Raw genomic sequence first — 13078 nt, 5'->3', positions numbered from 1 at the left:
AGATTAAAAGTTTAATAGTCAAATGTACAGGGTTGCAGGTGTACTGTAATTACACAGTACAGTGAAAATCTCAGAGGGGGGAGCGATGGGGATTAATATTCCAATTGTTCTGCCTGGGTTTATGAAGAATTGCACGAAACAAGTAATACAATTTGAGGAAAAACGCCAGGGAAAAAACACTAGAAAAAGTAGAAACCTGCAATGTTTTGTATGAGCTCGAGTCGTCATCCGTCAGCGCCATTTTACCAATTTGTTTGAGGAAACCGGCTGCCGTATTATGCCTGACGATGACGACACTCGAAGCTGCATGAGATTATACTAGTTATAGTACATTGGAAACTTGGCTGTCACGTGAATGCATAGTAAGGTATTCTGTGCATGTGGGTCTGTGGAGTGCCATCTCATATTCTAACCAGCTTCTAACCACACAAACAAACACGCAAACACAGACGCACTAACACACATCATTTTTGTAGTTTTATTGTTTGTATAATTTTTTGTTTGTACAATTGTTGTATTATAAATGTGTGTGACTGTCCTTGTCTATCAGTGTATTTGTTGCTTGTCATGTTTTGTGTTGTTTGTGGACCCCAGGAAGAATAGCTGCTGCCTCTGCAAAAGCTAATGAGGATCCCAATACACAATAAACTAACAAACAGCTGTGCTTCCTAGACACAACCTTATTCATTTATTCTACAAAAAAAATTATATCTCTTGGTGCAACTCACGCCATCTCTGAATCTAGCTGGCTGTGTTGTCAGTGTACCAAGACAATAAGAAATAAGGGGCCCACCGTCCTCACAGCTTCTGCACTGGCGTCTCTGGATGTGCTCAGAGCTTATCTGGGAGCTGACAAGTGGGTGATGATGAGAGGGTGAGAGGAGGAGGTAGAATGGCAGGAGGGAGAAAGGAGATAGAAGGAGGTTGAGGGAGGAGGCGAAGGGTGTCACTGACCGTAGGCCGTGAGTTTGTAGCTCCTTGTTGTTCCACAGCCTCTCCAAGTCTTCCACGTCTCGGAACAGGAAGAAAACGTCTTTGCATTCTGGATGGGTCTCAAACAACCTGTTACCATGACAACGGGCACTACTTGTGAGCACACTCGAGGTCGCAATTTAATAGATTCACAAACATCGCTCTGTAGGCTATTAACACACAGTGGAGAAAATACAGATTTTGTTCTTTATGGGTTTCAAATGCACAACTGCGCTTTGGAAGCGATGTCCAATCTATGTTTTATCATTGGTTTAATCTGTTTTATCGTGTGGTTAATCTATGTTTCATCATGGGGTTAATCTATGTTTTATCATGGGGCTAATCTATGTTTTATCATGGGGTTAATCTATGTTTTATCATGGGGTTAATCTATGTTTTATCATGGGGTTAATCTATGTTTTATCATGGAGCTAATCTATGTTTTATGGGGTTCATTTGTGTTTTATCATGTGGTTAATAATAGTGAATAATAATAATATACTGTGTGTGTGTGTATATATAGAAATATATATTGTTCTGTAACAGTAAATAGATAGATAGACAGACAGACTACCGTTCAAAAGTTTGGGGTCACTTAGAAATGCCCTTGTTTTTGAAAGAAAAGCTACAATTTTTTGTCCATTAAAATAACATCAAATTGATCAGAGATACAGTGTAGACATTGTTATTGTTGAAAATGACTATTGTAGCTGGAAACGGCAGATTTTTTATGGAATATCTACATAGGCGTACAGAGGACCATTATCAGCAACCATCACTCCTGTGTTCCAATGGCACGTTGTGTTAGCTAATCCAAGTTTATCATTTTAAAAGGCTAATTGATCAATAGTAAACCCTTTTGCAATTATGTTAGCACAGCTGAAAACTGTTGTTCTGATTAAAGACGCAATAAAACTGGCCTTCTTTAGAAGCATTTATGGGTTCGATTACAGGCTCAAAATGGCCAGAAACAAATAACTTTCTTCTGAAACTCATTAGTCTATTCTTGTTCTGAGAAATGAAGGCTGCTCTATGCGAGAAGTTGGCAAGAAACTGAAGATCTCGTACAACATTGTGTACTACTCCCTTCACAGAACAGCGCAAACTGTCTCTAACCAGAATAGAACGAGTGGGAGGCCCCAGTGCACAACTGAGCAAGAAGACAAGTACATTAGAGTGTCTAGTTTGAGAAACAGATGCCTCAACTGGCAGCTTCATTAAATAGTACCCACAAAACACCAGTCTTAACGTCAACAGTAAAGAGGCGACTCCGGGATGCTGGCCTTCTAGGCAGAGTTCCTCTGTCCAGTGTCTGTGTTCTTTTGCCCATCTTAATCTTTTATTTTTATTGGCCAGTCTGAGATATGGCTTTTTCTTTGCAACTCTGCCTTAAAGGCTAGTGCCGAATACAGTGAAATGCTTACTTACAAGCCCTTAACCAACAATGCTTTAAGAAGTTTTAAGAAAAATATGTGTTAAGTAAAAAATGTAAAATAAAAGTGACAAATAGTTAAACAGCAGCAGTAAAGTAACAATAGCGAGGCTATATACATGGGGTACCAGTACAGAGTCAATGTGCAGCGGCACCGGTTAGTCGAGGTAATATGTACATTTAGGTAGAGTTAAAGTGACTATGCATAGATAATAAACAGAGTAGCAGCAGCGTAAAAGAGGGGTCTGGGTAGCCTTTTGATTAGCTGTTCGGGAGTCTTAGGGCTTGGGGGTAAAAGCTGTTTAGAAGCCTCTTGGATCTAGACTTGGTGCTCCGGTACCGCTTGGCTGGAGTCTTTGACAATTTTTAGGACCTTCCTCTGACACCGCCTGGTGCTGAATAGCAGGAAGCTTGGACCCAGTGATGTACTGTGCCTTATGCACTGCCCTCTGTAGTGCCTTGCGGTCGGAGACCGAGCAGTCACCATACCATGCAGTGATGCAACCAGTCAGGATGCTTTTGATGGTGCAGCTGTAGAACCTTTTGAGGATCTGAGTGTGGCGGATGTGTTGTTACCTTCCCTTACCACCTGGGGGCGGCCCATCAGGAAGTCCAGGATCCAGTTGCAGAGGGAGATGTTTAGTCCCAGGGTCCTTAGCTTAGTGATGAGCTTTGAGGGCACTATGGTGTTGAATGCTGAGCTGTAGTCAATGAATAGCATTCTCCCATAGGTGTTCCTTTTGTCCAGGTGGGCAAGGCAGAGTTGAGTGCAATAGAGATTGCATCATCTGTTGATATGTTGGGGCGGTATGCAAATTGGAATGGGTCTATGGTTTCTGGGATAATGGTGTTGATGTGAGCCATGACCAGCCTTTTAAAGCACTTCATGGCTACAGACGTGAGTGCTATGGGTCGGTAGTCATTTAGGCAGGTTACCTTAGTGTTCTTGGGCACAGGGACTAGTCATACAAAAGTGTCAATGTAACCCTCCGCCCCCTATAACATTGATTAATCATATCAATTTAAATTGGGTTATGGGGTTGGGTACACTTGTCGATGGTTTTGGGAGGAAACGTCTGCCACAAACCTCATTATTAACCTGCACTTTTTTTTAATCGTAGTTCAAATTCAAATGTAGCCTGGTCCAAGACTGGCCCTCAGTCTAGTTAAAATGTATTTCATATGGCAATTCATGGTCTTTATATTCTACATCTAATATTAAACACGTTTTTTTTTAATAACAAAGAAATGCTCCAAATAGTGTGATCCTATATGAACACAATGTTGTTTGAAACACCAAATGGGCCAAAATGACACCCTCTTTTAAAAAAAAGCCCTCGCAGTTTACTATTATTGGAGCTTCTGAATGACATTGCTCAGCATCAACTTGACCCTACACAATCTTTCCATTCTCCTTAAACTAGAATAGGCCTTATTGTGCTGAAGAAAAGGCCCTTGGGTAAATCTTCTCTCATTATAGAGAAGCCCTGCTGTGCTGCGCTGTGAGGGCTGAAGCTGTAAAGGCCATGGTGGGCTTACCACCACCTTTCCTCTGCTAATGAGCTCAAGCACGCCCTTCAGACCAAGCACGTCCTTCACACCAAGCATGCATGGAGTCACATTTGTTTCGTTACAAGATTCTATGACTGCGTAACAAATGGCACTCTATTCCCTACATAGTGCACTACTTTTGACAAATGGGGCTCTGGTCCCTATAGGTAATAGGTCGCCATTTGGAACGCAACCTAGGTGACTCATCCAGAGGTCTCATGATGATGGTAGAAGATCAGGTTAAAGGTAAAAACAGATTGTTTCAAGTTCCTATTTTCCACGGACCTATTTATTTAAGTGTATTAATCTTCCGTATATGTTTTCTTCCCAGCCAGCAGTTTTTGGTAGGCAGCGTAACTATTGATTACATTAAGGGTGGCATTTGACTTTGGTGATATAATGATAATAGATGAAGCGAGGACCTTGGCTTGTCATGAATGAGTGATGAAGCTTAGCACCTCTAAGACGTGGTATTTCTGAGGACCTCTTTCTGTTTGCAGCACTGTCAAAGAGTTTGTTACATCACTTCTGTTTGATCAGCATCACACAGGCCCCGATGTGTACCTCGGAACTCAATTACCCAGTAACCCCTCCTTCTTCCATTTTCGCAAACCCTTTGCAAGTACTCAATATTTCCTACCACTGCCTTTCTGGTAACTCTGGCCTCGGCAGATATACAGGCTAACACCTCTCTTTTACCTGCTTTTAGCTTAACACAATAAAGCACAACTTTGCCATTGTTTACTTTTCAGCTTGAGAGAAAGTGTCATATCCAGTTTTCACTTTGTCATGCATTGATGTAAATGGAAGACTTAAGTGAAACTTTAACTTTCACATATAGCCCATGTTACTTTTGGTTACCCATCTTTGATTGGCTTCACAGATTACTTTTTTTGGGGGGGAGAAGGAGCTGGTGTGAAAGTTGATAAGACTTAGGCATATCGCAGGTAAAGTTAGTTACGCAAAGTGGAAAAAGAGAAGGCAGCAAGAGCGAGCAGAAAAGCAATGGATGTTAAGATACAGCTGTTACTACTGTATTTCCATGGACTGGATCTGGTGCAGTGCCAAAACAAAGGCGTATGCTTGAGAAGAGAAAGCGACAAAGCAAGTTTAGCCTGATTCTTGGTTCGAGGTGTTCTTGTAGACATATAGGCCTAAGTGATCTACAAGTTAGCGTATGTGCCCTATCCATTTATGACAGAGGGGTTGAGACAATAGACATTGTGTCACCTTACATTGCAGAATAGAATATCCAAAAACCATTGTGATAAATAAACATAGGCTATATAGTGTTTTGGGCTAATGTGAACACTGACCAAAACATTAGGAACAACTGCTCTTTCCATGATGTAGACTGACCAGGTGAAAACTATGATCCCTTATTGATGTCACCTGTTAAATCTACTTCATTCAGTGTAGATGAATGGGAGGAGACAGGTTAAAGAATGATTTTTAAGGCTTGAGATGATTGAGACATGGATTGCACAGGAGGTTGGTGGCACCTTAATTGGGGTGGATGGGCTCGTGGTAATGGATGGAGCGGAATCAGTGGAATGATGTTAAATACATTAAACATGTGGTTTCCATGTGTCTGATGCCATTCCGTTTGCTCCGTTCCGGTAATGATTAATAGCTGTTCTCCTGTCAGTAACCTCCTGTGAGATGGTGTACTGTATGTATGCCATTCAGAGGGTGAATGGGCAATACAAAAGATTGAAGTGCCTTTGAACAGGGGGATGATAGTAGGTGCCAGGCACACCGGTTTGAGTCTGTCAAGAACTGCAACGCTTCTGGGTTTTTCACACTCAACAGTTTCCTGTGTATGTCAAGAATGGTCCACCACCCAAAGGACACCTTGTAGAGTCCATGCCCTGATGAATTGAAGCTGTTCTGAGGGTAAAAGGGGGTGTAACTCAATGTGAGGAAGCTGTTCCTAATGTTTTGTACACTCAGTGTAAACCCAGTAATGCTCATAGAGGTTTATGGTATACGATCATTAAATGAAGTAAAGTTTAGCTATTTACTCATTGGATAACTGTCCATTTAGCCCAGGGTTGCATCTCCAATTAGTTTATGGAATACAGATTTTTTTTTCTACTTCAGGACACCAGAGTTTATGTGGGCAGAAAAATCCCCTGTGCTTGCAAAACCAAACTAACTGCTCCTCATCATAATGTTGCTCCATTTCTGTAAGAATTGTAGTAACGTATTCGAATTCTCTGCAGCACAAACATTCATCTGTCGGCATTGGAGTGCAACTGCCACAGCTGCACCACCAGTCTGTGTTGATCCTGGGGATGGGTTGGGGCTGTGGTCCAGCTGCTGCTGCGGCTTCGATGCCTAGAGCGGCCTCAATTTGCCTCAATTCTTGGTCTGAATACTCAGGCTCAAATAAATACGGTTCGACGATAACTTCGGAGCCCCTCCAGTAGTTTTCTTCATCACTCGCGAGTATATCGTCGTCAGACATATTTGTAGGTTGTTGTTTACTTTGTATAACCAATGGGTAACGCTGTCTTCACATCTCCGCTGAAAAAGAGTTACATCTGTGAATAAGGGAAGAACGTGCCATTTCTACGTAGCAGGGATTCCCCCGAGAGGGCCCATGCTCAGTTATTACCCATCTCCACGACTGCGGCATTCGGCTACATAAAATAATGATAGTTGTCAACAAGAATATTCCGGATTTCATAGATACAGCAATTTAAACCTAGCTTATTTTTCAGCTGAAAACCGGATGTGGGAACTCCGCTCAGGAGTTTCTCTTATGACTGCTACGTTCAGTTATAAATTCACTTGCAACGTCACAAGTCACGTGACTCGTTTTTGCATCTGTTTTCGTACAGCACTACAGGGAGAGAGGGCAAACTCCACTGAACTAGTTTCAATTTATTGAATCACTTTGGATTTTCTGGATTTTGGGTAAACCTTCCCTTTAACAGTGTTTTTTATTCACACCTGTTTTGGTGTCCCTGTGAAGATTTGACTTAAAACCACACTGGGAGTCTCACTTTGAGTTGCTAATATTTGATTCCTATTATATCTAAGACTAGAACGGTAAGTCATTTTGAATCTTCAATACATCACCTATACTGTCTGATATCAATGGATATCAGTTCTTATCAAAGTTTGAGAAATGGGAATTCTCAAAAAAGCCAAAGCCATTTTTTCCACTTCGCCCTCTCACTCATAATATTGTCCAATGTACCACATGTCAAGACAGTAGCCGAAATGACAATCTTTATTGCCACATGTTGTCAGCGGCAACCCACCAACCAACCAATCTTTCAAGCTGCAATCTCTCGCCTCATAAAACGTCCAATTCCAATCCTCAACCTTCTGCAGTACACCTCTACCCCTCTACAGAATCCAGTATACACAAACACCACAACCCCTTATGTGTGGATGGATGGCTGTGTGATGTATAGCATGACACTTACCTATGGGTACATCACACTGGTGCCAAAACAGGCTGTGGCGGCAGGCCCCATGCCACAGCTGACAGCTCGGTCCACAGACAGAGCCCATTAAAGGCCTAACTGATATGGCGAGGACCCCTGATAAATAGCCTGTTAAAGCCTTATCAGCACAACCTTCGTGTTTGGGGTTTAAATGGGCCTCAGAAGAAGTTTATTGGTTGCGTTCCCTGTATCCTTTTTGCATTGATTGACTCATTAGGAACAGACAGACTATGTCCTGAATGGCACCCTCGTCCAGACATAGTGCACTACTTTTGTCCAGAGCATTTTATAAAGAATAGGGTGCCATTTGGGATACAGACAGACCTATGGTAAATGCTGAAAGGTAGAGAAAAGGGAGTGAAGATTTGCATATCAATGTTTTTTTTTAAAGAGGGGGAGTGGGTTAGTTCTATTTTTAGTGGTACTTCAGTAGGGAGGGAGGTAGATTTCGGTTTGAGGATTGAAATTGGTAGTTTTATGAAGACAGAGATCATGGTTTAAATATGATAGGTTGTTTACCACTGACAACATGACAGTGTAATACAGTCTAGAGATTTGCATTGTGATGTTGGACTTTGTCATCAAATATTTTGAAACGGACAATATGAATGAGAATATTCTGTTTGTGAACATGAAGGTATATAGATTTTAAATCTACTTGTTTAATTCAATTAAAGGAAGGGAGATTTATCTGTATAAATATCAAACCAGTAAACCAAAAAATGCACTTGATTTGCTAAACTTTTATAAACCATAATGAATCTCAGATAAGGAGTGCTGATCCAGGATCAGGTCCCTGCTGTCCATGTGATCTTATTCATTATTATCGAAAAGTTCTAATGGATCCTAGATCATCAGTCTACCCTGAGAATCTTTATGAATATGGGCCCAGGAAAACTCAGAAGGCAGCCACCAATTATTTGATTAGAATGTATTTTGATGCTTGCTTTTTGCCCCTGGCTCCTGCAATAAACAATATATTTTTGCATTTATTCCATCATAACTGAACATAATATTTGCATACCCTGAGCTATTGTAAACACGCACCTACTGTAGGTATTTTAACATAGGGGCACATAGGTGTTGGTAGAGAGGTAAAGGACACATAAAAAAATTGCTTTAAGCAATTGCTGTAAGATCTACAACACCTGTTGTATTCAGAGCATGTCACAAATAACATTTGATTTTGTTTTAAATTAAGCTAACACCTACATTTATATGGAATTTTACCCACCTTCTGTAAGACATAAGCATGCTCTTATTTGAGCATGGTAAATTAATGTTTCCCATGCATCATGGCATTCAATCCATAACTCAATGGGATGCCATCAGTTAAACAGTGTTTTTTTTGACAACAAGACACTAGAACCATCTGAATATCACCTTTGACCCCAGGCCAAAAGTAAATGACCATGTTCAATTTTGACAGGGGCTGGGCAGTGGAGCATAGTAAAAATGAAATTGTATTTTGCCTTCAAGTTCTATTTTCAAATGTCCTCAGTGACAGATAAAGAAATATATATTTTATCTACACTACATGACCAAATGTATGTGGACACTTGCTCGTTGACCATCTCATTCCAAAATGATGGGCATTAATATGGAGTTGATCCCCAATTTGCTGCTATAACAGCCTCCTCTCTTCTGGGAAGGCTTTCCACTAGATGTTGGAACATTGCTGCAGGGACTTGCTTCCATTCAGCCACAAGAGCATTAGTGAGGTCGGTTACTGATGTTGGGCGATTAGGTCTGGCTCGCAGTTGGCGTTCCAATTCATCCTAAAGGTGTTCAATGGGGTTGAGCAGGCTAGTCAAGTTCTTCCACACTGATCTCGACAAACCATTTCTTCATGAACCTCACTTTGTGCACGGGGGCATTGTCATGCTGAAACAGGAAAGGGCCTTCCCCAAACTGTTGCCACAAAGTTGGAAGCACAGAATCGTCTAGAATGTCATTTTATGCTGTAGCATTAAGATTTTTCTTCACTGGAACTAAGGAGCCTAGCCCGAACCATGAAAAACTGGCCCAGACCACTATTCCTCCTCCACCAGTTGGCACTATGCATTGGGGCTGGTAGCGTTCTCCTGGCATCCGCCGAACCCAGATTCATCCATCAGACTGCCAGATGGTGATGCATGATTCATCACTCCAGAGAACACATTTCCACTGCTCCAGAGTCCAATTGTGGCAAGCTTTACACCACTCCAGTCGACGCTTGGCTTTGAGCATGGTGATCTTAGGCTTGTGTGCGGCTGCTTGGCCATGGAAACCAATTTCCTGAAGCTTTCGACGAACAGTTCTTGTGCTGACGTTACTTCCAGAGGCAGTTTGGAACTCGGTAGTAAGTGTTGCAACCTAGGACAGAAGATTTGTACGTGCTTCAGCACTCGGCGATCCCGTTCTGTGAGCTTGTGTAGCCTACCACTTCGCGGCTGAGCTGTTGTTGCTCCTAGACGTTTCACTTCACAATAACAGCACTTACAGTTGACCGGGGCAGCTCTAGCAGTGCAGAAATTTTACGAACTGACTTGTTGGAAAGACGGCATCCTATGACGGTGCCACGTTGAAAGTAACTGAACTCTTCAGTTTGTGCCATTCTACTGCCAATGTTTGTCTATGGAGATTGCATGGCAGTGTGCTCAATTTTAGACACCTGTCAGCAACAGGTGTGGCTGAAATAGCCAAATCCACTAATTTGAGGGGGTGTCCACTTACTTTTGGCCATGTAGAGTAAATATGTTTTTGTATTAAAACAACAACAATACAATACAATAAAAAAAGACAATACGAATGGCTGCTACCATCAGGGGTTGCTCTTGCCCCCACCCGCCCGAGACGCCGGAAGGGCGAAGCGAGCGCACCCATAACCACCAGGACCAGCACACACACCGCTCACAACGTGAAAACAAAACACACACAACTAAACACAAAACATACAATCATCTCATCTCCACCCTCACCCCTGATTGGAGGACCTCAAAATGTATACTGTGGATGTGTATGTATTTATTCCAACATTCATTAATTGCAACCATCAGACAGCTACAGATCAACCTATCTTTCCCAGTAAATCATCATTCTACCATTTATTCCTGCAATACATCCCTCCATTCTCCCATGGTGTGTCACGAAGGACTTGAACCTCCACATCTGCAACATTTCTGACCAAATGTCCCCAAAAATAAATAAACATTTAACCTAACAGCACAATGAGGTTTCATGATGACTGAGTGTGGTCCTTTAAATCCCACCTCAATACAGTTTGCAGATCCAACCGCACCTTGATATTATGACATTTGTATTCGTATTTATTATGGATCCCCATTAGCTGCAGCCTTGGCAGCAGCTACTCTTCCTGGGGTCCGACAAAATTAAGGCAGTTATCATATTTTTTAAACATAACATTACATTAATTACAGAATTCACAACACACTACATTAAGTGTGTGCCCTAAGGCCCATACTCCACTACCACATATCTACAACAAACTCCATGTGTACGTGTGTGTATAGTGTGTATGTTATCATGTGGGTATAGTGCGTATTATCATGTGTGTGTGTGTGTGTTTACATAACACCACTCCTGAACCTGAATCCAAAACCAAGCCACTGATGAACAGTACTGATTCTGTTTCCTCGAGGCAGTCTGCACCGGTCTGACTGTTCAATGCCCCATATACTGAGCTAGTTTAAATTGAAAAGAAATGAAAGGATCAATTGTTGTCTTAAATATCACTTTATAAACCCGATGCCAATCATGCCTTGTTATTGGGACATAAAAAATCTGTTACCAACTATCTCTTTATGCGGCATACACTCTTAGAAAAATATATGCTATCTAGAAGCTAAAAGGGTTCTTCGGCTGTCACCATAGGAGAACAATTTGAATAACCCTTTATGGTTCCAGGTAAAACGATTTTGGTTTCAGGTAGAACTATTTTGGGTTCTATATAGAACCCTTTCCACAGAAGGTTCTACATGAAACTGAAAATGGTTCTACCTGGAACCAAAAAGTGTTCTACTATGGGGACTATTTGTTCTATTTGGAACCCTTTTTTCTAAGACTGTAGGCCTAGTTGTGAAACCTTTTGACGTTAGTGAACATGATACATTGTATGATTTAGGCAATATTGGTCATTTTAAGACATTTATAATTTGTTATTGGTAGCAGACAAACTAGTTCATTTCTTTCTCTTGTAAGTATTTGCCTCGTCCATTTTTGTGGCAGAGGTGCGATGAGTTGGTTGTAATTTTGAATTGCGCCTACTTCTCCATACACCTTGATTAATTGCTTGTGTGACATCATTTTACGGTAGTTGTTTACAATGTCATTCATAAAGATGCTACCGTCGTTACACATTCTCTGCAACAAAATTGGTTTATCCTCTATCAGTACATTGGAGTTTAGCCATATATTTGATGTAATATATATTCTGCCTCTTCCGGAGGATAACATTTGAATTGTAGGCAACTCTGTATGGCTTAATTTAAGAAGGAGGATACTTTAAACAGAGTTCCATTGTCAATCCACTGGGAATAGACAGTTAAATATTAGTTTTGTGTTCGTTTAAAGGTTGTGTTGACATGTAAGACTATTTCTCTATCTATGTATTTCATTAGACAGGGCTATGGTTGAAAATGATGTTGGCTATATAAATATAGGTTATAGGCTTCTAACATGGAAAATGTGACCAAAACACAAACGTTTGTGGAGGGCGTTGTATTTCCATTGTATACGATCATATACAATTACTTGATTTAATTTTGACAAGGCTATACGTTCTATACAATCACCAGTGAAGTGACACATTTGCTGTGTCCACTCATGTTCATGACAAACAGTTCAATTACCTAGTAGAAGAGGGTTAGATTTCATGACTTGTATTAATCGAATCAATGTTTGACATTCGATTTAGTAATAGGGCTACGTTCATTTTGGCATGCTTTTAAATTCAGAATGACGCGTGCAATGTCTTAAAGCCTATGGAAACCAATTCAGCACAGTTAAAATGTACTCACCCAACAAACATAATAATGCCAACTTTCGCGATATTCTCTTGGATGACTTTCCATGTCTCTTTGATTATCTCTCTGTGCTCGTCAGTTAGATGCACAATGGGAACATCGTCCATCACGTCCCCGACTTGTTTTGGTGCCAAGCCTGATATTGCGCACCCCATCTCCGGCAAAAGAAACTAAACAATGACAAACGCGTGAAATTACAATCAAATAAGTAGGAACATTTTCAAATGATCACACTAAGTCGTGAAACCTCACATTTTACAGAAAGTATATGTTTTGCGCGTGGAGGGTCCTTGGTGATGGATTGAGTCGACTATCTGAGCGTCAGGCAGAACGCACTGACGACTGTCAAACAGAGTTCTGAAGATGTACTGTATGTTCGCTATAGACTATTGGCGCCGATGGGAGGGAGGGAATATCATTAACTATTTTGCTGCGCCATCCAACTCTTAGCCTACTAAAGACCCTCCATTTACTATAGGCCTACTTGAACTTGAAGTATAATAATCCAAATAACTCGTAAAAGCAGGTATGTAAATTAGAGCTGAGTGTGGGGGGAGTATAGTGTAGTGTTTTTATTGTTTGTTCCACACAGCTTTTTTGAAAAACATTTTATTAATTTGTGTAGTGAGGTGCAAAAT

General features: G+C 41.1%; 1 protein-coding gene across 5 annotated transcripts in view; it reads right to left on the bottom strand.

Moving 5' to 3' along the window:
• Window positions 1–12785, bottom strand: part of LOC106571144 (cytoglobin-2) — a 33436-nt gene extending 20651 nt beyond the window's left edge. For 4 of the 5 annotated variants that reach the window (XR_006759141.1, XR_001320856.2, XM_014143871.2 and 1 more), the window contains exons 1-2: window positions 12435–12775; window positions 955–1062 (exon numbers count right to left, since the gene is read on the bottom strand). Coding sequence is in view for 3 of the 5 variants with exons in the window: in XM_014143871.2 (XP_013999346.1) it covers window positions 955–1062; window positions 12435–12595 (269 nt within the window). In the remaining 2 variants the exon portion in view is untranslated. Of the gene's footprint in view, window positions 1–954; window positions 1063–12434 lie in introns of all 5 variants that reach the window. The other variant, XM_014143869.2, reaches the window with a different exon arrangement.
• Between the last annotated feature and the right edge of the window lie 293 nt (window positions 12786–13078).

This window comes from Salmo salar, chromosome ssa15, assembly GCF_905237065.1.
Source record: "Salmo salar chromosome ssa15, Ssal_v3.1, whole genome shotgun sequence".
In the NCBI taxonomy this organism is placed as follows: domain Eukaryota; kingdom Metazoa; phylum Chordata; class Actinopteri; order Salmoniformes; family Salmonidae; genus Salmo; species Salmo salar.
Note: the sequence above shows the minus strand (reverse complement) of the source record. Positions and strands in the feature narration are given on the sequence as shown.